General features: G+C 51.0%; 2 protein-coding genes across 15 annotated transcripts; both read left to right on the top strand.

The window, feature by feature from the left end:
- Positions 1-1,320: 1,320 nt before the first annotated feature.
- On the top strand, positions 1,321-12,860 carry FASTKD5 (FAST kinase domains 5). Of its 10 annotated transcripts, XM_010580768.1 has the most exons (3): positions 1,335-1,370; positions 1,852-1,972; positions 5,243-9,002. In XM_010580768.1, the coding sequence occupies exon 3, from the start codon at positions 5,855-5,857 to the stop codon at positions 8,327-8,329; it is 2,475 nt and encodes an 824-aa protein (XP_010579070.1). In that variant the 5' UTR covers positions 1,335-1,370; positions 1,852-1,972; positions 5,243-5,854; the 3' UTR covers positions 8,330-9,002. The 10 variants fall into 10 exon arrangements, with proteins under 10 accessions (XP_010579076.1, XP_010579070.1, XP_010579071.1 ...); XM_010580774.1 differs by lacking the exon at positions 1,852-1,972 and having other exon boundaries at positions 1,321-1,370; positions 5,817-9,002; XM_010580769.1 differs by lacking the exon at positions 1,852-1,972 and having other exon boundaries at positions 1,349-1,370.
- Positions 12,537-21,461, top strand: UBOX5 (U-box domain containing 5). Of its 5 annotated transcripts, none has more exons than XM_010580779.1 (5): positions 12,537-12,869; positions 14,801-15,983; positions 18,942-19,103; positions 19,438-19,517; positions 20,588-21,461. In XM_010580779.1, the coding sequence occupies exons 1-5, from the start codon at positions 12,816-12,818 to the stop codon at positions 20,876-20,878; spliced, it is 1,770 nt and encodes a 589-aa protein (XP_010579081.1). In that variant the 5' UTR covers positions 12,537-12,815; the 3' UTR covers positions 20,879-21,461. The 5 variants fall into 5 exon arrangements, with proteins under 5 accessions (XP_010579081.1, XP_010579083.1, XP_010579080.1 ...); XM_010580778.1 differs by lacking the exon at positions 12,537-12,869 and adding an exon at positions 14,588-14,725; XM_010580781.1 differs by lacking the exon at positions 19,438-19,517 and having other exon boundaries at positions 12,770-12,869; positions 20,588-20,889.
- The last annotated feature ends 4,915 nt before the right edge of the window (positions 21,462-26,376 follow it).

The raw sequence follows: 26,376 nt of genomic DNA, 5'->3' as shown, positions 1-26,376 counted from the left end.
TGCTGTGCTGGGGCTGTGAGCTTGGGAAGGGAGCCGGTTTGAGGGAGCTGCTCTCCGGGCTGCAGGGAACAGGGCAGGGAAGCGTGTGATGTCCACCAATGGGCAGCCTGATGCTCGGTTGGGGAACAGGGCTGATTCCCTGGCACGAGTCCTTTACGCAGCTGAAGAAGCGTAAAACACAAGCAGTCAAAATACCACCAAATTCGCGTTGGATCCCTGGATGGCTGGGGTGGGGAGAAGGACATTGCCAGGGAGGTAGTTTTGCAGGCTGACCCCAGGCTGTTTTGCCTTCCCTCACAACCAGGGAGTTAACCCAATGCCCAAAAACTCCTGTCAGTTTGCAGGTTTTTCACTCAAATGAATCCCGCCCCAGCTGCTTTGTCAGCGTCACATTAAAGCAACATTCAGATCAGCATTATTTTTCTGAAAAACCCCAACAAACCCAGCACTTTTCCCAACACCGGCTTTGCGAGAGAGGTCTCCAGCTCTCTCATGACAAAGCTGTGCCTCCCAGGGCAAAACAAGCGTGTCAGGGATTCGATGATTTCCCTCAGACCAGGTGTAAGGTGCCATCAGCAACACAAAGCTTTTATTACAGTTGACCGCAACTAGCATGTTTCTCCTTCAACTCCACTTGGTCTTCTGAAGATGTCATGTCCTCAGCTGCCAGGGAATAAAAGGCTGATGCGCTGGAAGAGGTGAAAAGGAAATTCACCTAGTAGAAAGATTAGGAAGTGATGCAAGTGCTTAGGAAGTCTGTGCGCCGTGCCCTGCCTAACACGCTTCCGTCCTCAAGGCCTTATTTAATTACTGTTTGCCAGTGATTCAAAGCCCGCAGCGGACAGAAGTATCTGGCCACAGCGGAGCCGTGAATACTTAAAATACTCAAAACCCATCCAGACACAGCCCTGGCCAACCGGCTCTTGGTGGCCCAGCTCCCCGGGGCAGCCACGGAACCTCACGGCCGCTGCCCGGCTCACCCTCCGGGCCTGCAGCCACCGTGACTGGGGTCGGCTCCCAGGGGAACGCACCCCCGGGCCGGCACCGAGCGACCGAAGGGACCCCCCCGACCCCGCCGCACCGACATGGCGGCCTCCTTCCTCCTTCCCCGGCTCTGGACAGCCACGTGACCCCCGTGTCACATGACTCCCCCTCCCCTCATCACGTGGAGGGGGGCCGGGCCGCCGCGCCGCTGGCGCCACCCGCCGGCCGCCCCTCCATCCGCCCGAGCACTGCTCGGCCTCCTTCGGCTTCCGTACTTCCGGAAGCGCGTCAATATCAGGTGACCGGAAGCTGGCTGGGGAAACGACGGGGGAGGACGGGGCTGGCAGGGCGGCAGGGCCGGAACCGGCGGCGGGCGCCGGGCCCCGGTGAGTGGCAGCGAGCGAGCGGGCAGCCAGAGCGGGCCGCCACGTCCCCTTCTCCCTCCTCTCCCCCTTCCCTTCGCCGCCAGCCCTCAGCGGGCAGGGGCGAGGCGGGCACAGGCGCATGCGCGGAGGCCCCCCCACCCCCCCAAGGCCCTGCCTGGGGGCTGCAGCAATGGGGGTGTCACTGCCCCACTGGTGTGTGTGTATGTGTGTGATTAGGTGCTATATCCGTGCAGGTACAGCCGTCCGGGGGAGTGGCGGGGCTCGGTGCTGCCGGCCGGGGCCCACCGAGCGGCCGCTTTGCCCCCCGGGGGTGGCCGAGCCCTTCGTCCTGCCTGCTGCCGGTGGGGACCTAAAAGGGAGGGAGGGGGGAAAAAAAGCAGAGACAAACAAAAGAAGTGACGGGTTTGCACTCCGACGTCATAATCTGTTGGGGAGTGGGGGGGGGGAACCACCATTCCTTTTCTGTTCTTTCTGTCTTCAGCCCAGGTACAGGTGTTCAGTGTCGGCTCTTGGCCAAAACGAGGTGTTTCGCCCCCAGCGTTGCACTGCTGGGACCTGGAGTTCCTTGCGCGTGCCGAGGAGATGCCGTCTGCCCTTTTACTGTCAGTGGTGCTGGGTAGGGGGAAAGCACGGGAAGGGGCGGTGCGCTGCAGTGGTGGGTGGTCTCCTAGTGTGGATCCCTTGAGGGGTCCCTCTCAGCATTTCAGAGGGACCAAAAGCCCAGAGAGCATTTCAGGGTGCACCTCTGTCCCCTTTCACAGAGCTGATACTCCGAGGCGGGTGGCATCCCTCCAGGAATGTTGTTATCCCTGGTGTTCAGCTCACGCTCTGCTGTGCAGTTGCGCTCTTGGTTGAGAGCTCAGCTGTAAGTGTGACACACAGACATATACACAAAGATGTTTCCATCCCAGAGGACCTCCACCAAGTGCATTTGCAAGCTGCAGGGCCCAGCTCCAAAACTCACTTTCTGACTGGCTTTTTGGAGTCACTGGAAGTGAAATTTCTGGAGAGACTTGCCCAGAGGTGGGAAGGAGTTTGGCTGTGTACAAATGAGAAGAGAAGCACAGTGGGAGGAGGAAGGAAGGCCAATTACTCAGGGTAAAAGTAAGAGAGGAAAATGGAGGAGAGGTGTAGGTTGAGTTGGAAGAAAAATGCTGTAGAAACTTCAAAGCTCACAAAGAGTTAGGCTGGGGGCGGGTGAAAGTCATGGCAAAAGGCCACTTGGACCCAGCCTGCTTCTTTCAAAGGTGCTTGAAGTATCTCACCCAGCCCAACCTCGCTCCCCTGCGCATGGTCGTCTCGTTTTTTGCTGGATTTGGAGCAAGGGAGGAGAGGAATATTCTCTTCACTCAGTAGCTTCCCGAATGCGTCACAGCTTAACGCTAAACTACGTGGATGGTATTCTTAGCAGCACGCGACGTTCGCCTTCGGAGACTTCGGTGCGCGAACGCTGTGGCTTTGATTCTCTGTCTTTGAAGTGGGGCTGTCATCACTGAGAGGGGTGTTTCTGGTAACAGCAGAGTGCTGGATTTTGTAGGTAGTATCGCCTTTCAACAGCAAATAGAACTTGTTTTAAATAAAACGCGTGTGTCTCCATAGTGCTTGTCAGTCTCTCAATAATAGAATAATAGATAGAAAACATGCAAAATACAGTCAGACAAGAAAGTCTCTCAGAAAGCCTAGATAGGATAAACCTTCTCTTGTCCCAGATCATTTTTGCAGCTTGAACCAGCCCCTCCGAGTGTCCTCCAGGACACGCTCTGTGAGATGCTAGAAGAGGGGATGGTGTCAGAGGGGACGGAGTCTCCTTCCCCCAGCCACGGTGCAGATCTGAGCCTTGCCCACTTCACTGCTGCCTGTCTGCGGCCACACGAAGACGGCGTCCGTCATGTGCGGCCAGTTCAGGCTGGACATCACAGCCAGTAGAGCCAGAAACGATATTTTCATCAAACATTTATTTGTGCTAAACAGCAGCACTTTGAAATCCAGCTCCTTCTTGCTGCTGCTGGCTTTGTGAGGACTGGGCCGTGCCGCAGCGTCACAGCTCTTGGCTCGGGTTTTACTGCTCAGGTTCTGAGGGGGCTTTTCCTTTCCTTTGCTCGCAAGACAGTTCAGAAGAGGTAGGGTCTCTCCTGCCTGTCGTGATTTGACTTCTTGCGCTGGAAGGGGATGGTCGTGGCTGGTGGGGAGTAGCGCAGCTGTAAGGGTCAGCAGTGCCTGGGGTCTGTGGAGCAGAGCCTGATCTGCACCAGGGGGCTGCCTCGTGGTGTGCTTTGAGATACAAATAAGGTGCCCAGCAAGCTTAGCGGCAATTGAGTGTCTCACGATATTTGTCAGCCATTTGCTAGTCATCTTAAAAATGCATTGGCCTCTTTATTGTACCCTCCTCCTTGTGTGGCGGTTTCCAGAAATCTTCATTTCAGCTTGCCTTCCTTCTTTTTCCCCCAGAGCCTCCTGTTCTCCACCCAGATTGCTTTTTTCACCTCTCCTCCTGGGGCGGCTGAGAGGGGTACTGCTCTGGCAGCTTCTCCTCACCCAGCAGCTGGCAGTTGCTGCCCCCAAGCTCTGCCCGTGGAGCAGAGGATGCGAGATCTCCTCGGCTGCCTCAGTGCAAGTCAACGTGGTTGGTCCCAAAGGACTGAATTGAGCCATTTGACTTTGCACTGGAGCAGATCGGGAGCACTCCCGTGCCAACTCTGTGCTGAGATCCTGTCCTCAGACAGAAGCCAAGCCCCAACAAGACAGAGGTAAAGCTACCTGGTGAGAAAACAGCCTGAAGAGAGCAGCAGGCTGCTCGTGCCTGTGCCAGATCAGAGATGTCTTGCCTGCCTGTCTGCTCCTGTTACTGATTTTGCTGCTGTGAGAAAGTTCAGGGCGCACAAGAGGCAGCAGAGGCTACTGTGGGGAACCATCCCCCCAGGAGGCAGTACCCCACATCTGGCACCACGAGGGAGCAAAGACCATCACTTTGACTCTCCCCATCCTCCCTCCCTTGCTATCTCACCTTTCCTTGAGAGGAGGTGATGCATCACCATTGCAACGCAGGAGTAGATCATCTAATGGGTCATGGGAGACGGTGGGGATTCTTGTACTCAAAAAAAATCCAGCTTACATTCAGCCAGAGCTGCATGTGATCCCCCACCCCACTGCAGCCCTCTCCTACTCAGATACCCCAAAGCCACAGCGTTCATCCCACCTCTTCTTCCCCCAAGGCATCCATTTTGCTGCTGCAAAACTGAGTTTGCCTGCACCGATTCGACATCTTGATCTAGCCCTAATTGGGAAGCTGCATGTATAAGCTGAGCTCAGAGGGATGCCTGTAAAGGATTTATTTCACCCATACCAGGGAGCACAGAAGCTAATGCGTATCGCTGTTGCAGTGTCTCTGCCAGGTTTCAGCTTTCCTGATTGCTCGGCGCCCTGTGGTAGTGAGAGCACAAAGGATTTTAAAGAAGTTGAAAATGTCTGATCTCATGCATCTTTGGGGTTGGCCACACATGGTGGGATAAGGGTGTGCTACACAGAGCGCTGAGCTGGTGCTTTTTTTTAAATCAGCATCTGAATCATTGTAAACAGGCTCGTTTGGCAGCCGCTGCAGGCTGGCAGCATGCAGCTTAACTCCTGACGAATTTCTCATCCTCGCTCTCTGTGCTGTAGCTGGTTTAGGCAGGAGTTAGGAAGGCGCCAGGCATTTTTAAGCCTTCTGGACCCTAAAACTATGGGAGATTCTCCCAAGTCTGAAGCATAAAGTTCTGTTCCCTCTGGTTCTCAACTCGAGATGTAGCATCTCATGATGATTTGTGTTACTTCTCCCATACTCTTCCCTTTGTTCTGGGGCCACATTTCTCTTTTCAGCTAATCTTTATCTTCAGGTTACGGGCCGTCTTTCACTCTGTGGACTGGTTTTGCGGAGACTTTGCTCAGAGCCTCCACATACTGTCTCTAGGTGCGAAGAGCAGTGCGGCACCCTGGATATTTTGACAACTTGTCGGGTGGTGGTTGGTGTTTCAGACTATGGTGACAAGTAGCAGAATGCTCTCTTTGAATACATAAAATCTCTTGAAGCTGCAGCTCTACTGCAAAAATATGTTTTCATTGTTTAGAATGAAAAAAAAGCAGTTTGGGTCTCTTAGAAATGAAAAAGCGATGACTTTTTTCTTAACTCCCACGGTCTCTGCCGGGTTACTTGTAGCTGCTGAGTAGCAGGTAATACCCGTCTGCCATGTACCCTGACTTTGGGTATGTCAGGTCACCTGGGTGCTTGTCTTGAAGTGCCTTTGCATGAGGTGATGTTCGATAGCAGCTGCCTTACGGCATTGCAGGGAAACAGCTGCCTTGGCTAGGGGAAACACTGGTATCACCTCACTTTCGGTAGCGTAAAGGATAGATTAAAAAGTGCTTCGTGTTAGGTGGAAGCCACTCATTCTTCGTCTGCCCTTTTTTCAGTACCTGGAAGCAATTCTGACCCCAGTAAATTGTGATCCATGGCTACAGTGCTAATATGCCGAAGATTTCCAAGACTGAGCAGGGTGACTGCATTTTCGACTACAGCCAAGTGCAAGGCCGAGAGCGGAAGCAGCAAAAGTGAGCAGGAAAAGGAAGAGAACCCAGAAACGGCCAACACCAGAAGCGAATCTGCAGCTACAATCCAGTTGCTGAATCCACTGGACTACAGAGTATTGTATAATCCATCTGCCTATGCCAAAAGCAGAGCTGCCTCCCAGCAGCACGCTGCTAGGAGCAGTGGCCAGGCTCTCGGTGACACTTTCACCAGCCCTGGCAAGGCACAGGTTCAGCATACATTCAGTAACGCCTCTTCTCAAGCTTTGCCTTCTGTCAGAAATGCCCTGCCAAAGCCCAAGTCCAAACCGCTCCTCAAGCAGACCATCTCGGCGTGCCCTTCTGTGGCACAAACCAAGGAGGAGGCAGAAAAGGATAAAAGAGAGATGCATGACTCCAAGGAGGACCCTCGCATGTTTCAGAACGGGAGGCCTGAATACAAATCTCTCAGCTATGACAAATTTGAGCCAGTAGAGACCCTTCCTTTAGAAGAAGGTGACTCGATTTTACACAGTGTGGCTGTATGCAAGGGCAGCCAGAGCCCAGGAACTATCACAGATTATTTTTGCAAGCTGAGTCGTTTGCCAGTGGAACAACACGCAGCGTTGGTGTCCGAACCCAGGTTTAATACACTGTGTCGCTGTGCTGTCAAAAACATCAGGTTGTTTAGTACTTCAGAACTCGTCGATATTTTGAAAGCTTGTGTTCGTTTGGTTGTTCCACCCACCCACCCTCTGCTGAACGCATGTGAGAACGAATTCTGCCGGCGAGTGTGGGACATGAACCTGGACCAGCTGCTGCTGGTGGCTGATTGCTGGCGCTGTCTGGAGCGTAGCGTGCCTTCCTACCTGAGCATTTTGTTCAGCTATGCCAACATGCACTGGAAAGACCTCACTTTGCCCCAGTTTGTTCAGCTTCTTTATATCATAGGTGAAGGCCGGAGGTCACCCGCAGACTTGACGCAGAAGGTGGAGAGCATGATTTTGAAGTACTTGGACTCCTTCATGCTGGAGGAGGTGGGTGCTGTCTGCTTAGGGCTCTTCAAGTCCCTCAGTGGTATCTCTGACCACGTCATGAGAAAAATTGCAGACAGAGTCTACCTGCAGATGGAAGACATGAGCACTTATGCTTTGGTGAACGTGCTTAAACTACTCCGCTACAGTCGCGTGGACCACTTACCCCTCTTGAAAGAACTTGGGAAGGTCATTCCCACTCGGATTCCTACAGTAAACATCCAGGGCATCATGCACATCACTCTTACATGTTCATCCCTACACTACTTTGACGAGGGCATTATGGCTGCTGTAGCCATGTCTTTGCCTTCTAAGGTGACTTACTGCCGAAGCAAAGATGCTGCCAAGTTCTTGTGGTCGTTTGGATGCCTGGACTATGAACCGCCGAATGAGGAAGAGTTTTACTGCAGCCTGATAGAGCAGATGCATAGGAAACTCCATGAATTTAGGAAGTATCCAGAGCATCTCCTTACTGGTTTGCTTGGCCTGGCATTTGTCAAACGCTTCCCAGAGGACCTGATAGACTATGCTTTGAGGGATGAGTTTGTCCAGAAAACAAGAGGTAGTAAGTATGAGCTCAAAAAGGACCTGTTCACGCTTAGTAAGAGTGTTGAAATTGAGTGCCCGAGCTACCAAGGCAGCCGCCTTTCACCTCAGCTTTATCAAGAGATGACCGAGATGGTTTTGAATTTTGCAGAGCAAGAAATCTATGTCAGGCCTGAAATTGTGGAAGCTGTGTCTCTTCTCGAGAGCATGTTAGGTGGCCCCGAATATGTGAAGAACCACATGATCCTGCCTCACACGAGATCGAGTGATCTAGAGGTTCATTTGGCTATGGATGGACATCCCATCCCTTTCAACTTAAAGGACCCTATTACAGATAAGAAACTGAAAGACTTTGGAGTTAGTCTAACGGATGACTTAATGGCTCAGCTTATAAAAGGGACATCTAGTAGCCAGTCTCCTGTGGAAGTGGAAAATGAAGCCAGGACTCCTGGGCAGGAGGGGAGGGAAGAAGCAGGAACACCAAATGCAGGGGATAGTGCTGTGCTTTCAGGTGGAGCTCTTCTTGCAGATGCCAGATTGCAAGTTGAGCCTAAATCGGAGTGCTGTCTTGAAGTCCCCCCATCTCTTACACTGGACCGGCAGCCTCGGCAGGTGAAACTGGCAATTCAGGTGTCCAACCGAAACCACTACTGCTACTGCTCCAAGCGGCTCTTGGGGCTGCACTGCTTGAAACGGCGGCAGCTGCAGCAGCTGGGGTACGTGGTGGTTGAGCTTCCCTTCTGGGAATGGTTTCCTCTGCTCAAACGCACGCGTTTGGAGAAACTGAGCTACCTCCATTACAAAGTGTTTGACCCAGCACTGCTTAGCAGGGCTGGCTAGTCTGGTATAGTGCTCGCTCAGAGGCTGACACTGCCTCCCAGATGCATCTCTTTCTGTTTACTGATTAAAATGGTCTCCGAGTGTTGGTTAAGTTTTTGGCAGGTCCTCTGTGTGCTCAGGCTGCCTTGCTGTGTTAGTCAATTCTGCTCTGCTGACAGTCATATGTCCCATGCTCTCCTTTTGTACATACATCCTCAAATGCTTCCATGACAAATAAAAACTACTGTCCTATTCATTTTTCTCTGCGATTACCTTTTTCTTCACCCTAAATGAAACTGGATGGATTTGGTGGCTCTGTGAGAGCAGAACAGTGGTATTTGGGAGGGAATTGGGATGATCTTTAGTCATGAAGCTGAGCTGGGTGCTAGGAATGCACATATGTATTTCCTCACTGTTTCTATCACTGTCAAGCTGGGGCTGGTAGTCAGGCAGTCTGAGTTTTTCCTTTAGGAGCTGTGCATGAGCAGGACAGAGCGTGAAAGCTGAGCGATGAGATGGAAGCTGGGGCTGAGTGTTGGGGTGCTCTGACCCTGAGACGTTAATTTAGTGCTCGGCTCTCAGCAATGCCTGCCAGAGAGGATTTGCATCGTGTTGACCCTGTTGATACCGTCTGCCACCGAATGGGGCTGACAAATCCAGGTGATTCCGCTGCCTGGGCAATGATGAATCCTGTGCAAACTCTGGCTGTGTGAAGCATCTGCTCTGGAGGCTGCTGGTTTCACCCTCCGTCACATGGCTCACTGTGTTATTTTCTTGCTCAGGATGTGGCCTGGTGTCTGATTTCTGCATGTCATTGTGAGGACAGAGTTGCTGGCATCTTCCTGAGCTTTCAGGTGGTGGTTCTCGCCGAGAGGAGGGACATTTCCTGAGGTGTACAGGGCAGACTCTGCATCTGAGCAGAGCTGAAGGGATTATTTCACATGGAGCAGCAAATGAAACTCCCATTCCCACTGCAAAGGCAGCTGAGCTGTTCTGGCTGTTTTGCCATGCAGCATTTCAAGGTGCTGAAATTAATCCTGAGGTGGAGGATGGGAAGAGAGGTGGCAGTAAGCAGGTTGCTGTCCCAAGACAGTTGCTGTATATTAGCTCATTTTGGCTGCCTGGTTTAAAATGTCTGGGCTCGTTTTTTTCCTCTCTCAAATACTCAGCATTATGGAGCACCTTAGTTCAGTGACCACAATGCACGTTCCTTACTGCAGCAGCTCTCTAGTCTTGGGTAGGACACCAGGAAGGCACTTAGTGAGTAGCTCCAAAAAGGCTGGTTTTAAATGACTTGCCCAAGACCACAGAGGATCTTGCTGGTATAGAAAAGGACAGAGTGCAGTCCTTCAGGTCTGCATTTCACCACCTAGTCGAAAGATCTTCATTCTCGCACTCGAGAGAGATGGACACTTGTGTGGCATCCTGATGGCACTTCATAGTCTTTAAGTCCTTCGTGATCTTTGAGTTCGATGTTTTGATGAGTAATGACTTTAGTAATGCAGTTGTGCAGGTGTTGAATTTTTAAAGTGTTCATAAATTCAGATCCTTCTTCGTGCCACAACCACGTGAGTTGTCACTAGCACAGGAGACCTCCACACAAGTTTGGGGTGTAATGGCACCAGTAGCCGTGGGAAGCCACATCTGCTGCTCCATCCCATTCTTGTCCCAGAGGTTTTTACAGTCTGCATTTCCCCAGCTCTTGCTTCAGCCCAGGCTCTTTGCTAGAGGGGTCCGGGGCTCACTGTCCCCATCTGAATCTGGCTGCTGCTCTGATCAGTTCCTCTCGGCTGCTTTTGCCTGTCCCTGCTGATTCTTGTTCCCAGCCTGCCTCTCTGGCCTCAGCCGGCCCCTTTACTTTCCTATCACAGTGTGTCCAGCCAGTTCTCGCTTTCCTTCTTTACACGGAAGCTTAGTCCTAGTCTCATTCCAGTTTCTCATTTAATCTGTCCCTTCGTGCCCACTGTTTGTCTTCTGAGTTGTGTTTTCATGGTAAGAGTAAAAAAAACACAGCCATGGGTAAAAGCAACTCAGTGACCAACTTTAGCTGTGAAGCAAGAGTGCAGCAGAGCTTTTCAGAAGAAAGGAGAGCAGTGACTTGGACTTGCAGAATAGTGCATTTTCTTAGTGAGATGATGAACCTGGAAAAATTAGCCTGAGTTGTTTAAGTCTGTCAGGGTCACAAACAGGTAAGAGAAAATCCTGTAAAATACACACACACATATATATATATATATAGCTCCTCATGCTGCAGAACAAGGAGGAACTGAATTGAAAAACAGCAAGTTGAGTGAGAGAATAAATTGTTTGTAATTAACCAAAGCTAATTGCCACAGATTATTAAAAGCATGGTAGGAAAGGATGAAGATTTAGGATGCAACCTCAGTAACAGCCCTAGGCTTGGAAGAAGACGTGAGTCTGTCCTGAGGGATGGCTTGCACCCATCCGTGATTTGCCTAGCACGAGGCAGCACTTAGAAAGAGGAGGTTGCACAGCGCAAGGTCCGCAGGAGAATTTGACATCTGCCATAGGCAGGATCTCAGTAGACAGCGGCTCATGAGAAGTGAGTTTTTAAAGCGATGATTTTGCAGGGGTGCAGAGGTGAAGGTGCCTCTCCCTGCTCACCGACATCGAGGGAAGGTCTCACCAAGACTTGCTCAATGCAAATGCACCAGTATGGTCAGATTGGAATGGAGAAGTCTTCAGCGCAGGAAAGAGATGCGAGGAGAAATAGAACAGATCGCGAATCGTGAGTCATTCCAAGAAAGGGAGCAAAGAGAGTTGATTTGCCATTTTCCATAATACCAGTGTTGAGAGCCAAGCTAATTTACCAGGCAACAGGTTCAAAATGAACCAAAAAGAGTAGTTTTGTCACACAGCCTGTAGTTAAACCAGCAATCTTATTCCCACAAGATGTAGGTGCCAAAAGTCAAACCAGTTTAAAAGCCTGTTTGAACAATTCCACACTGGCAGCCCTGTACTGGAAGCTTCTCAGGCTCAGGCAGCCAAGAAAGTAGTATTGGGGGAGCATTGGTTTGTGCTTGCCCTGTTCCCGTGTTCCCTGTTGAGGAGCAGGAATTGCTCCTGATGGCTGTGAGACCAAATATTGGGCTAGAAGGGGTGCTTGTCTGGCAAGCTGCAGCTTTTCCTAAGTTCACACCTGCTTTGGTTAAGCATTAGCATTGTAAGCTTCAAGTTCTGCTCTCTGCAGGCTTGGCTTCTATTGTGTTGATTTTTGTATGTGGGATTTGTACCGTGGGTACCACATTTCTCATTTCAGACTGTTGCGCTCGATCATGCGCAGACCGGACTGCACCCGCACGCTTAGCAGGCAGGGAAAGCAAGCTCATTAATGCTCTGCATTTCAGTGGCCGGACTGACGTGCCCCCAGAAGGCCAATTTCATTTTGGCTGAACTAACAGCTTCAGTTGAAAATCATTAAAGAGCTGCTTGTTCTTGAAGAAAGCCGTGGGTTCCTGATTTGCAAGGTTGCCCAAGGCAATGACATATTAAAACTAAGGTTAACGAAAGGTTAAAACTTTTGCCTTGCAGATAATTTCATTCTTAAAAAGGATCAAACCAATTTGAGTCACATTTTTTTGAATGGAAAAGAAGGTGTGTTCACTTGAGTTTCTTTAATGAACATTGTCAGAAGAATCAGCTGGGCCGGTGTTCAGAACACAGATGATCTCTCTCAGAGCTATTAAATGCCCTCTGCTCCCTTGGAGCTATTAAATACCGATTATTAATATTTGTGTTTAATCTTAGCTTACATCTCAAGAAACATTTCTCTTTGCAGCAGCGGTGTGTTAGTGCTGACTGGTGTTACCCTCGTCCCAAGAGGCCCTGTCTGAGCTTGTTGTGTTGGGTGTTGTCCAAGAGCGCAGGCAGGTCCTGCCTCAAACTGCTGAAGGCAGCGATAGACGTGGCATGCACGGAGACAAAACAGGCAGTTCAAGGCCACACGGTGGGAATGGACACCGGCTCTTTCCACCTCGCAGCAGTGAGGGGCTGCGGTGCTAAATGCCCCCGTCAGATCACAGAGCAGCCCGTCCGTGTCCTCCAGGTCCGACTGAGGCTGCTGAGAGCTCACACCAATTCCTTTGACAACCCCATGTGATATTCTCATGCTTTACTGTATCTACAAAACCTCCTGCCTCTTTGATGAACTTTCAGATCTAATTGCTAGTCTATCCATAGGTAAGACATTTCTAGTTAAAATAGCCATTTTCTCTTTGATAATTCTTCAGGGGTTCACTGATTAATATTAATGCAATTTTTTCTCTCGATCCCGTCTCTCCACCACAGTCATTTGGGTTTATATTGGCTTTACCTCCTGGACTCAGATCTGAGCTGCATTTTAGGAACCACCGAGCTTGTAATTCATATAGGCTCCAAAACACGAGATCCTTTCACTGTTCACTGATGTTCACTTTCTTTATTTTGCTTTTTTTTTTTTACAAGCTGAATCTGATGCTCAGAAAGTGAGGTCTCTCCAACTGCCAAGATGGTAATAAACGTCTGTCTCCCACAGTTCAAGCCAAGAATTCACTGCAACAAGGTAAAGTCATGATGTGTGGGGTTTTAGGGAGCTGGAGGGATGGAGGAGTTAGGTGGAAGTGGCATGCTGGGCTGGTTGGGGCTGGAGAGGGCTTGTTTGCTGCTCATCTGTGATAATTAGCAGTGTTTCTGGAAGACTGATTTTTGGCTGGCCATGCCAGGCTACCCTGAGAAAACAAAGCAAAGGCAACTCACAGCAAACTCCCATCATTTTGTGTGGTCTGGCTGGTTCAGAGAGGGATTTTAACATGGGAGGCTGTGTATATGTCCACTGGCGACAGAAGTGTTGAGGACAAATGCAGTCCAGACCTAGGTAAGCTGTAGGCTCTTTAGTCTGCAGAGCTGAGAGCATTTTTGTCAATTAAAATAATTTTCCGGTGATGTGGGAGGGTTGTGATTTGGGTGGTTCTGCTCACAGCTTTCTCTTCCAAGCTTACCAGTCTCCTGTTATTCCCAGCAAGGAGGTTTTGTGAACCGATGTTGGGAATCTGTCCTCCTGGATCCCCTTCCCCTTTTGTGCTTCAGTCTTGAGAGAATCACTGATGTGCGAGCACTAAGAGAATGCGTGTCTGGGTGCTTGGGATCTGCAGCTCATGTGAAGATAAAAGTGGAGCTGAAGGCTCAGTACTTTGAAAAATCAGTATTGAGAGATTTCCCAGAAGTTACTCTTCAAAATTTGGTTTGTCCTGTCTGTGCATTGGTCAGTCTTTGCCAGGTGGTGTTAGAACACTGTATAACCTCCTGCGACTGCTTTAATGTGGCACACACTAATTGTTGGAAGGAAGAAGCCCTAATTTTGCAGGATCTCATAACGAGACAATGTTATGTGCTTATGGGTATGCGTGCTTTGACTTGAGATACCTTTTTCCCTGCAGTATTAGAGCTTTCCCGTTGTCCAGTAGAATATGCAGCTCTTGGCAATGTTTGCTGAAGTTACTGTACTCTAGAAGTAATTAAGTTTTCACCCAGCATCGTCGGAATCTCTTAGATACTAACTAGTTTTTAATTCAAAGCAACTTTTTAATTCTAAGTCTCCCCACCAGCTCACACCCCAAAATCCAAGACAGCCTTGGATTTGTAAGTATTGTGCTGCAAAAACAGCAGTACAAGCGTGACCATCCATCCAGATGCTGTGTTGAGAGACCTGGCCAGTGCTACTGAGGTTCAGTGTGATTATTGTGATCAGGAGGGTGTAGAGTGACCATATTAAGCAGGTGGAATAAATAGATATTCCTTGCTGTTATTTGTTCATTTAGCAAGTGCTGCAGAGTTTTTAGGCCCCAGGGCTTCCAGGAGAGGGAATGGGTAGAGCCAGTCTGCCCAGGAGCAGACCAGAGGGTGGGATTGCATCTTCTAGGAGACATGGGGTGGAACCCAGCCTGGTTAGACCGATCTCCCTCAGGGATGGGTAGGATTGATCCCAGAGCAGGAGGAGACAGTCGGCTAGCTGATCTCCAGAGGTTTCTCTGGGATCCTGTAACTGTGTGATTCCGAGTACGTTTCCACATGGCAGGATAAGCTGGCATAATGTTTCACCACTGTTGAAAGAGAGGAGACTCCCATCTCCCCCACGCACACATGCTCTGCTCCCAGCCACACTCTCCCACTTGATTTAGTTCACTGACCCAGCCAAAACCACAAACCGTCCATAATTTTCCTCTCTTTTAGCAGTGAAGTCAGCTCTGCAAATGGCTGGCCAGGTAACAGAGGGTGCAGAGAAGAGCGGATGGGACCATGTGGCTGGAGGAGGGTGGGAGTGGGTCTGGTCTGCCTCAGGAGCAGGGATCTCCTCTGTTGTCTCAGCTGCACATGAAACCGCAGCCTTGGTTCCTAGTTGATGTCATCTTGAAAATCTATGTAAGTGCTTGTGAAATTATAGTTTCCTTTTATTTTCTTGCTTCAAATTAAATCCAGTTTTCTCCTGAAACACAGATTTCTGCTGATGGTTACGAGGTGGAGAATCTGATCTCCGAAGACCTTGCCAGGAGAAATCGTGGTTTCCGCAGCGAATACTTTATCAAGCCTCCAGTCCACGTTACGATCTCTTTTCCCTTCAACATTGAGATCTGCAGGATTAATATTGACATCTCATCCGGGGGATACCAAACCTTCTCCGGGCTCGAAGTTTACACCTCTACCTCATGCAATAAAACCTCTTGGCAGAGCCCTGAGGGTCAGTTCTCAGGTCTGGCTGGTCAGCCTGTGTCGGACAAAGACACCTTCACACTGGTGGGCAAAGCTGTCTTAAAAAATCAAAGCAAAGTGACATTCGGCCACAGAGGCTTCAAGCCAAGGCCTCCCTTCCATCAGATGGAAAATGTCTTCTCCTACCCTGGCTCTGCATCTCAAGACCTCTGGAACAAAGGGCCCGCCTCGCTCAGCAACGTGTCGCACTTAAAAATCTGCATCACCCATGTGGCTGGAGGCGGCCTGCCTTGCATTAAGAGGCTGGAGGTGTGGGGACAGCCTGCCAAATCATGCCCACAGGAGGTGATCGAGGGTGTCTTTCAGGTAGCCTCCCAGTTCTTCGCCCAGGATGTCGGCAGCCTCAAACCAGAGCTCTGGACGCCGATGGAGAGCGACTGTGTGCCCTTCAGCGCCAACGACAGCGAGCAGCAGACCCTCCGCAAGCTGGTGGATGTCGTCCAAGACATCCCTGAAGAATTCCTGGACCCCATCACTCTGGAGATCATGACCTTCCCCATGCTCCTGCCCTCCGGGAAGGTGATCGACCAGACCACCTTGGAAAAATGCAACCGGAGTGAGGCGTCTTGGGGCAGGGTACCCAGCGATCCTTTCACTGGGGTGGCCTTCAGCCAGCACTCACAGCCCCTACCTCACCCTACCCTCAAAGCCAGGATAGACCACTTCCTCTTACAGCACAGCATCCCTGGCACCAACCTGCTCGGGAGGCCTCATGCCTCAGAAATGCTCGTACCTTCTTCCATAACGATGTCTTCTCTGAAAAGAAAAATGGACTGTATGGATCAGAGCTCTGTGCAGCCACCCTATTTTTCTTCTACAAACTTACTTGTCACGTCTACCTCAGAGAACAGTGCTAAAAAAATGAAAACTGACAATGACTCGCATTTGATCCAAATGGACTGTTCGACAGGTATCGTGGCTCCCTAAGTCACTTGTGTTTCTTGAGTGTCTTGACAGCCTGGGGCCAGGTTTTCAAGTCAGGAGGCTCCAGCACAGATTCCCATCCCACCTCTAGAAAGCTTTAAGGCCGTTGTATTTTGCAGTTGGTAGACGTTGTGGAAGTCAGGTCATCGTCTCATTCACCTCCCCTCTCCTCAGCACAACCTGCCATCCTGGATGGTGCTTGCTCCCATTCTCTTTGACTTTGTCACTTCTCTAGGCTCATTGTTCTTGTTGTGTTACTTGTGCAGTCTGTTTCACAGCCCTCTTGTTTGCTCAGGTTGCCGTGTTTCCCTTTTAGTTTGTATTTATTTCCTTTCTCCTTCTTGCTTTCGAGCCACTGTCCATATGGAGACAGTGTTTTTCTCACAGTGTGCTGGTTTGAAGTTTCTTTATCACAGGTGATTTATTACCCCACCTATCCAGTATGTTGTTCTTCCATCAGCAAGAAAATATACAACAGCAGGAAAAAAAATGTCTGGTGGTGCTGTGGTGATGGCACAGGGGGTCCTGGCTGGTGTGGATCTTATCATGAGGAGTGAGGTGGGGAGGAAAGAAGGAATGGGGCACTAATCCTGCTCGTGGATTTCCCTGGCCAGGAACTGCCAGCCTGGGCTCTTGGTGCAGCTGGTTCCCTGCACGCTCAGCATCATTGCACAGGTTGTGTCCCTGGGACACGCTGGCTCCTTACTTCTCACGGGGCTGCTTTTCCTGGGGCAGAGGCTGAGCTTGGGGAGCATGTCGCTGCACAGCCTCCGGTCTGCGCTAATCTTAGTGCATAGAACCAACGGCAACACGGGAATTGGCAGGCAGCGCTGCCTTCAGAGCAGGGAGGAGAAGACAGCACAGGCTGGGAGAGACTTGCACAGGGTTTGCAGTTAGTTAAAGCAGAAAACCAGGTAGTGACATTAGGCAAGGGACTTGACTTGTGCCTACAGGGGAAGGAAATGGGTGCTGGTTTCCTTTTATCCTTGCTTTTCTCAGCGAGCTGGTAGCAGCGCCACTGGGCATAAGCTCCAGGAGGCAGAAAAACAGTCCAGACCTGCAACCCTGAGATAAATTCCCTGAAAAGCTGAGTGCTTTCACCCACCTCGGTCCCCAGCCACGCCACAGCTTCTGACCGGGCAGGCAAGGCAGCGTTGCGGCAGTGCAGGCAGACCTTTGGATCCACCGAGCGCTGGGAGCAGACGTGTAGGATACTCTTTGTAGGTCCAGCAGCATTCAAGTGCTGGGGCGGGCAGGACTGGCGAGGAGGCGACAGTCTTTAGAAAGCAAAGGTGATCTGTGGTTTAAATTCCAAGGAGATTCACACCTCTCTCCCCAAAATCTGTTTGCTCTTTGTGGTTTATTCTCTAATGGCTAGTACCTTCAGCCTCCAGTCCGTGGTGAAGAGCGTGGCTCCCAGGCAATTGCTCGTCTTGACTCCATGCTAGATCTTTCACCCAAATCCACATCTGTTTTGCTGCATTTGCTCTTTCCCTTGTTGGCACAGGAATTCCTGAAATGTTATTGCTGGCAGTGCAACTGTTACGTGGGTATAACTGAACTGCATACCTTCTCTCTGGTATCATTAAACTGAGTTACTGCTTTAGGTAATAATCCCACTGGAGGAGGAGGGTAAACTTAAGCTGGGAGGTGGGAAAGAGACGTCTTTAGCAATCTCATATTTAGATGAGCTTGAGGAGAGCAGCTGTGTCTGTGAGGCTGTCTGCTGCAAGCAGTCTGGTCTGAGTAGGACGGTGTAAGTACACGGTGCACGGGTAGCTTCTGGTCACGTAAGGGCTGTCTCTAGGCAGGTAAGTCGAGTTTTCTTGTGTCCTCTAGTGGTCTGTAACATGTCAAAAAATGGCCCACAGCTTCTGACTGCTGTTAGTGCCTGCTGGTGCCTGTCACTCCCTTCACCTTTCTCCCAAAATGGCCAAAAAATGTTTCAAGGAAAAAGCTTAGGTGGTCGTTTGATTTTAAGCAAATTCTTTAATGACTTGGTTGAAAATAATTATGTTTGGTGGTACCGGAAAGAGTAGGAAGAAGTCAGACTGTACATTTCTGCTCTGATCTCTCAGTCTAGAGCTCATTCCATGTTTTAGGAGGAACCATTTGTTATTTTTATTGAAGAGGCGTGTAACAGCTCCCGCTGGGGATGTGCCCCAGCCCCACAGGAGCAGGGACTGCCCTGTGGGGTCTTGGAGCTCCCAGCGGAGCCATGCCTGTACATAAATAAAAGCACAGTGTTTGGCCCAGGGAGCTCATGCTTCAGTATTTCATCAGCCTTGATTGCTGTAGCAAATGTGCAGCACTAATTCAAAGGTCCTCCTCTGGGAGATGGATTTAACAGAATTAGTGATGCAGACAACATTCTCTTAATGCATAGTCTTAATTAACGCCTTCCGTATTGCACAGGACAAAACGCTGCAGGGAGTGGTCCAACCCTGTGCCTTTGGCTTTATCCCTTGACTCAGAACTGGGACACAGAGAAAAAAATAAGTCCCCCAGATTTTGTTAGTGGCTTAAATGTTCCCAGTTAGCTGCAGGAAGCAAGCGTGGGAGCACTGGGCTGGGACCCTCGGTGGAGCAGGCTGAGGAAGCTGCCTGGGGTTTCAGAGGGAAACAGGTTTCTGGATTATTTGGAGTTTTGTCCTTTTTCAGACCTGCAGATAGAAGCTGGCACCTTAATGTTTGTTGGCACTGGGGAATGACATGAATGTCTGTTGGTAATCCGTAGGACTTTTCATCTTTAGGACCCAAAGGAGATGAGGCGCTACATCCTCATCCTGGCACCTCAGTGGGGAAAAGAGACCTCTAAAGAAAACAAGTACCAGGGCTCCTAAAACCCCAAGTGTTGTCCCAAAGGTTCAGAGGCAAAGCAGCATTTCAGTTGCGCATTCTTTTTCCCAGCATCCGCTTCTCAAGCTTGTGCTTCTCTTTGCAGATCCGGTCTCTCACGAACAAAAACTGTCGGAGAGTTTGGACACTGCCTTGAACTCGGCGCTCAGCTCAATGCCCTCGTTTACAGCCAAGCTGATGAAAAGCCAGCAGCAGGTGCAAAGCGAGGGAGGCTGCAGCAGTTCGTGGAGCGTGGGCACCATCCTCGGTAAGCAACAGGCACCACTGGTTCACCTTTGGGAGCGATAGAGGGGAACTGGGACTGGGTTAACAGGGAGGGTTGAGCTGCTGCTCAGCATCTTTCTATGCCTCTTCAGACCCCAAAATATTATATATATTCAATATAAAGGTATTATATTGTCTCCCAGCAAGCTTGACTTAACAATCCTTAACTACTGCTTTTTTCTCTTGGCAGTTTTAATGGTTTATTCTCCCAGTGAGGCAGGTTAGACCATGTTGACCCCCAGAAAGTGAGGTATGTTGTCCATGTCCACAGTCAGAGCAGGGTTCACCATGAGTCCTGTGATTTGCCCCCATTGTTGGCTGTCGCTTGTCTGCGCTGCCCAAGGACCATCCTGGATGCGTTGCGCTGAGACGCGGCGCTCAGCCCAGCCTGCACCAGATTAGTTCAGACTGAGAGCTTGCCCCACGTTGAGTCTTTGGCTGTTCACAGAGCTCTGTGATTTGGGCTGAGTGGCTTAAATGTTGCCTGTTAGCTGCACAGAGCAAGCTGGGCAGTTGTCACGTGTATGGGGAATGAGTCTGCTGTGGAGATGCAGCTCGAGAGGTGTAAATCTAGCAAATACCGTGTAGCATGCTGACCCTTAACAGAAACAAGTAACAGTAGCAACATCACAGGCCGACCAGCCAAGTGTGTGCCCAGAATCCCATCAGGTTTGAATATATGTAGGCCAGGTTGTTGAGTCCTCGCAGTTTTCATCCCATCTGCTAGCTAGACACGCTAATCCAGCTGCATACGCATTCCCAACATCATTTCTTTGGGGTGCAGGGAAGCATTGAACCCTCATATGTCCCTCCACAGGCTGGTGCCCTAACTGCTGGCTTGCTCCTCTTCTTCCCCTGAGCGAGGATCTGCCTGCTCGTGGCAGAGAAGAGGGTTCAGAGGGACCAAGTGACCCTGAGAAAGGGCCGGGGCTGTGCAGTTCCCAGTGTGTCTCTCTCTCTCTCTCTCTCTGAATAGCTTTTGCTGTTTTGCAGTGACATTAAGCTATTAAGCTTTTTCCTGTCCCCTTTAAAATTGCTGCTGTTTTAAGAGTTGACTGAGTAGCCCTTGATAGGTAGTGTGTGACAGGAATGCAAAATGATACCTAAAGCATTTCACTCGGGAATTAGTGATTTTAATCTGAGCGTTGGAAAAGCGGAAGGGAGGCCGATTTAGTCTCAGTAAAAGTGAAAAGCCCTTTACAGTCATCTGTCTTCAATTAAAAGCCTGATGGTGCAAATGCTGACGTGATCCAGCCCCTTCTGAGCACAACCTGCCCCAGAAGCTAGACCAATCCCTTTCCTTACGGTAGCGATAGAGAAAACGGGCCACGGTCCTGAGCCGTGAGTGCCTACAGCCGTGCCGTACATCTGCAGAAAGCGGGGCCCTAGGCTTGTAGGCAGGATTGGGCACGTAAGGGGTGGCAACAGCGTGGGCTTGTTGAGCCGCTTCTCCTGTCGCCTTTGCAGAGCACAGCAGGAGCAGCCAGACCCAAGGATGCTCTTCCTGCGGCAAAACCTTCTCCTCTTATTTCAAAACGGAGTCCGTTTACCAGCTTCCCTGCGGCCACCTCATGTGTCGCCCGTGCTTGGCCGAGAAGCAGAAGTCTCCATCATCAATACTGTGCGGGAGTTGTAAAAGGTCGGCTGCCACGCACGACGTCAGGAGGGTTCACTTCTGACCCCCTCGGCTGCCGGAGCCTGCCGGGAGGACGAGAACAAGGAGCCGCTGCTGTTCCCTGTGTCCTTATTGATCCGTAGGAGGACGAAGGCCTTTGGAGAGCTTGCCAGATGAGCACCCATAATGGCGGAGAGGACTTGGTCTTCTTGTGCTTACAGAGTAGTGGGGGGTGGGGGGTTAGAGCATCGCGCCAGAGCAAAGCGATCTGAGGATAATAAAAGCCATAGCTTCTTTAACAAGGAATATGTATTTATACAGAACTGATTTCCACCTGTCGCACCCGCCCTCTTACCACCATCCCAGTGGCTCAGTGGTTTAGCATAGGTGCCTTTTGGACTGTGAGTTTAGCTTCCCTGTGAGTTAAAACCATTTACATATTTGACGAGCAGCCATTCGGTCGTGGACCAGGCAAAGTCCTTGTGATTGACAACATGCAAGCTACCTGACTTCTCCCCTTCCCCGCCTCACTCCCCTCCTTCCTGCGGTGCCCTCGCTGTGCTGCAGGAGCACGTCGTTCATCCTGGAGTCCAGCAAGTCACAAAGAGAGGCCGTGGTTAATGCGTGAGTAACTGGCAGCGATCTCATCCTGCTCATACAAACTTGTAGAAAAGCCATCGCATTACACCAAACGTCACTCTCGGTTTATGTTGTGTGACTGGACCAGCTCCCGTCTGGCTGATAGACATTTAAGCCTTAATAAAATTACGTTTAAAGTCAGGTTCTCTTTCTGACTCGTAATTGGTCTCATTGTGCGTCTTAATGATTTCGTGGAGTGAATCCCTTTGCAGAGTACTGAATAAATGGGCTGGAAAAAGCTAAGCTGACACAAAGGATCTGCAGACCCGTGGGTTTTAGAGGGGTTATCGCAGCAGCCGCGTGGACCGTCACAGGGTTGAGACTCAGATACCTAAACCCGAGGAGGTCTGGTCTTCAAAGTACTATTCAGAAAAAAGCCAGAAGGAAGATCACTCGGATACGTTCTGTCTCCAGCGTGTCCTGGATGTGCCGAGGAGTAAGGTGACAGCAGAGGGTTTTGTCACCTGTATAACCCCCTGCTGCTGCCACTTAATTAGTAATTTCTCCCACGGAGCAGACTTTACTCGCTGGTGTTCTGTGCCAGTTTCTCTGGGGTCACGAGCCTCCAGCTGACTCAACTCAGCTTTGCATGTAATACCTTTATTCTCTCTTAAAAGCACCTACTTGCTGAGCAACCCCTAATATTTGTGGCTTTCTGGTCACAGGAAATAGCAGTCTCATCAAGCAACTGAGACACGGCTTTGTATCAGCACCGAACTGATCTTGCTCTTCGTCTGCGTCAGTGGGAGTTTGTAATCCATCTCCATTTATAGCAAAAATAGGAAGTCCCCCATCTTTAAATAATAAACGCTTAGAAAATAGGCAAAAAGATTCCTAAAAATCCCACAATTCAGAGGCAGCAAAACCCCTCTCAAATCTGTGGTGTTGTCGTGTTTGCAGTGAACCATCCTGACATGATTCAGCTCTCACACCTCCTCCGCCCCAGATCTCCGGGGAACGATCGCTGCCGCAGGAGCTCCCCATCCGCGCAGCCGTCTCGTTCTTCTCTGGCGCTAACAAAGCCCGGTTGCCTCCGACGAAACCCAAAGCCGCCGGCTCAGCCAACCATCTCTCCTGCCTAAAAGTTTCTTGTGATATCCTGCCGGTGGGCAGCGATTCAGGCTGGGAGGCATCTCGCTGGGGTTGAAGGTGAGTTTTCTCTCCAGGTTCCCTTCGTTCTCCAGAGAGAGAGCGCGGAACCTGACGGAGCAGAGGCTTTGGCAGCAAGTTTCAACCCCTGTGTCCCCCTCTTGCTGGTACAGGGAGGGCGAAGGGATGAATTTCCCTCTGCGCCCACCTCTCATTGCTTAGGGAACGACCACATACCCCCAGCTCGTCCTCCTGATCGCTCCCCTTGCAAACGAGCGGGGCACTGAAACCTCTGTGGGCAGCAGAGACCCTCTCTGCACCCCGAGAAGATGGGCTTGGTGGTTGGTGCCACGTAGCCAGGACTTCCCACGGGGTCTTTTGCCAGGACAATTCCCTGAAATCTCCCACGCAGAATGGGCAGATGCCACCAGCAAATTTATTTCCCGGCACCGAGTCTGTCTTCTCTTCGGGAGGCAAGGAACGCCCTTTGATGGAAGGCCTGAGCAATTTCCTCTAACGCTCTCCTTCCAGCACTTTTAGGAAGACAAATCCATCCCTTGCTGGTCAGTGACCTCCCGACGTGACGTCTTCATCCCAGTGGGATGGATTTGGACGGACAAGTGATAAAAGCAGCGCCCCAGCAAATCTTGACGTTGGCTGCGCTCCCGTCTTTAAATGAGCATCAGAGCTATTTTCCATCCTGTCATGGAAGCAGAGGAGCATCTTTAGCCGTGACACGAGAAAAGAAGGTGCTGCGCTCAGCCAGGAGGTGCAGGATTCCCCCCGCCCCCGCCATCAGCCTCCAGCCATTAACCCCCATCAGGCTGTGAATTCACAGCAACTGGCTGAAACGCTTCGTGACAGGGTAGCTCTCCACTAAATGCTGCGAAGACAGGCCCATTTGAGGAGCGTTTGCTCATCCAGACAGGAGAAGGGAGTGCTGCTTTGTCAGCCTGACCTGCTTCCTATCCCCAGCGCACAAGCAACGTGTTTGAGAAGTTTCTCCTTCTCTGCTGCATCCCTTTCCAGCCGCAGGAAAACGCACAAATCGGTGAAAATCTTCCAGTTTTCCATGCGGTACCCAATATCCTCTAATTTATTCTGATTAAACTTTGTCACTTTTTGACCTCTGTGGGCTGCTGCAGAGCACCGCAACCTCCATCCTTTCTCCCTCCTCTGGAGGAGCTCTCAAAAACCTCACACAAAGCTAACAAAGTTCCCGCTGTTAATGAAGGATTGGGGGGGGAGAATATTCTTGTGGTTTGCCCTGACCATGTGTAAGGGTGTGATCACTCAAGGATTGGAAAATCATTGTCATTTCTATGCAGCAAAGATGCTTTAAAGCTACGAGTGTAGCCGGAGGGTGTTTTAGGAGTGAAACAGCGCAGGAACGTTGCAGGTCGCTGCCGGACGCCCCGTTTCCCATCATCTGGGTTATTCCCTGATGTGAAAAGTGATTGGGAAGGGCACAAATGGCGAAGCTCTGCGGCTGAACCCTTCCAGCATCCCCCAGCCCCTTTGCTGATGTGTAGGAAGAGCTGGGGCCGTATTTCAGCTGAGCCGGAGGGATGGGGAGGGTGGATTTGAGGATGCTGCCCACTCCCCACCCTGTGGCAGGCCTTTGGGGCTTTCCTCTGTGAGCAGAGGCGAGCTGGGTTATAGATAGCAGGCAGCTAACGCCGCCGATTAATGCTGCAGCGCCCGCCTCGCCCGCCTCGCATGTCGTTAGGAGATCAGCGCTAACGAAGGGGGCTCCTCTGGGGCCCCAGGAAGAGCCTGGGGAAGAGCAGGGACGTGGCAGAGCAAATCCGGTGCTGGAGACGCAGAGACGGGACCCCCGTGGCTGATGTGGGGGGGATTTGGAGCACGGATTCGAGTAGCCCCAAAGCATCAAGCAGGAGCTGGGATGTGGGTTGGGGGCTCCAGCATTGCCCCGGGGCCGCGGCTGGGTACCTGTGAGCATCACTGCCCAGCAAGGATGCTCCCAGCTGGATCTGCCCAGCCCCACGAACCCCCCATCATCCTGAGATCACTTTGTGTCATGACTCACCCCAGATGACCTCAATATTTTCATCCCCAAACCCCCTTTTTATGTTTTCTATACATTTTCTGCCTCCCCCTGCTTCCCCCTTCCCACCTCATCCTCCCCTTGATTCTCGTAAGTGATTCTGTGTTGTGGCTGCGGAGCCTCTGCAACTTGGAAAAACATTTTATTAACCTTCCTTGACTTTAAAGAGCATAATTACATTTTAATCTCATATTCCTGCGTTATCATTCCAGACACAGAGTCATTTGAATGCAGATCGTTCCCGGCTAATGTAATTTTACGATACAGTAATGAAGAGACGGAGCATGAGCGTGTAACACCCAATTTAGAGCTGACATTTGGGTTTCTTTTAAAGAAAAGTTTTCCCACCCGAGGGCTTTTGCGTCCTCCTCGGTCCTGCAACGCAAGTGGGTTTCAGCTCCCGCTGTGAAGGGATAGATTTGGATGGGGAAACGTGGCCGGTGCTAATAATATTGGTCATTAAAGCTGCCCACAGCTGCCCCACGTGAGTGATTCAGCATCTCCGGTGGTGGGCACAGGGCGAATTTGGGAACTCACCGTTCCCTTGGTCCTAGGGAGATCTGACTCAGGGGCTGCAGTTTTACCTTCATCCCAACTGGAGGGGGGTTGGGGGGAAATCACCCTCATTTTACCCATCAAAAAGCCCAGGAGCCCCCAAAAAAACCAGGACCATCACCCCCCCCAGGTTGGTGCATCCCTCCAAAATCACAGGGCAGGAGACAGGAGCAGGCTGGGACCCCCAGCACCACAAGCTTTGCCCCAAAATAGATGTTTGCCCTTATCCCTGTGTGCCTCAGTTTCCCCCGGGCGGCGAAGCGATGCTCTGGGCTTCATCTCCCTCCAACATCCCTCGCTGGTGCCTATGAAGCCCAGCATGGCGCTCTCTTTGCTTTTCAAAGCATTTTGATTTTGCCGGGGTGGATCACAGCAGGACCACGGTTTCCTTTGGGATGCTCGAGTGGAGCCACAGCCCCTTCCCCACCCGGGGTACCACCGTCCCCCTTGCTCCAACGGGTGCTGAGCCAGTCTGGGTTGCTGATCTGGCAGAAAAGGGATGTTAATGAGGGTCAGAAAATGAGGGATGCTAACGAGGGTGGGGGAAAAGCCATGCTCCAGCCACCCCAAGTGACCCCCAGGCTGATTTTTGTGGTTCTCTGCCTCCAAGTCCCAGCTTTGATGAAGATGAGTTCAGCGTGGGCTGAAGGGTAGAAAATCACCCCAGCGGCAGGACCACAGCTGGCAGCAACCCCCCCCCCCCCATTGCCCCCCCCAGCCCTCCCAGCACCCCTAAACGAGCCCCTCTTAATCACTGTGAGCCAGCCCCAATGCTTCGGGGGGGGGGGCGGCGGATGCTCGTTAGGTGCCCGATTCCGTTCTGCATATTAATTTCATGTTGCCGAGGTCGCCCTCAGCATTGCTGGAAAGGGGATCTGGGACTGGAAGGAATATTCATGGCGGGATGGGGGGGGGGGGGGGTTTTTACTGACATTTCTGACAGCCCATTGGTGCCACGAGCGCGCTGGGTCTCAGCACAGGTGGGACCCGCTGGTTGCCAAGAGGGTTGATGCTAGCCCCAAAGGTGTGGTGGGTTTTTTTTTTTTTTTTTTTTTTTCTTTTCCTCTCCCTCTCTGCTATTGGTTTCTCTGCTGTCTCGTTTCTCGGAGAAACAGAGGTGGAAAAGGCAGGTGAGCCGTGGGCAGCAATGACGGGTCCCTTTGGGTGTGGGTTGTGGCAAGGTGCTGCTCCACGCGCCGGCACTCTGCGGTCCAGTGCTGCAGCTGAGCCCCTTGGTTTAGGTGGGTCTTTGTGCACCTCAGAGTTCTTCCCCCAGCCCTGACCCCATCG

The sequence above is a fragment of the Haliaeetus leucocephalus genome, unplaced genomic scaffold, assembly GCF_000737465.1.
Source record: "Haliaeetus leucocephalus isolate CR32 unplaced genomic scaffold, Haliaeetus_leucocephalus-4.0 Scaffold741, whole genome shotgun sequence".
Lineage (NCBI taxonomy): Eukaryota > Metazoa > Chordata > Aves > Accipitriformes > Accipitridae > Haliaeetus > Haliaeetus leucocephalus.
Note: the sequence above shows the minus strand (reverse complement) of the source record. Positions and strands in the feature narration are given on the sequence as shown.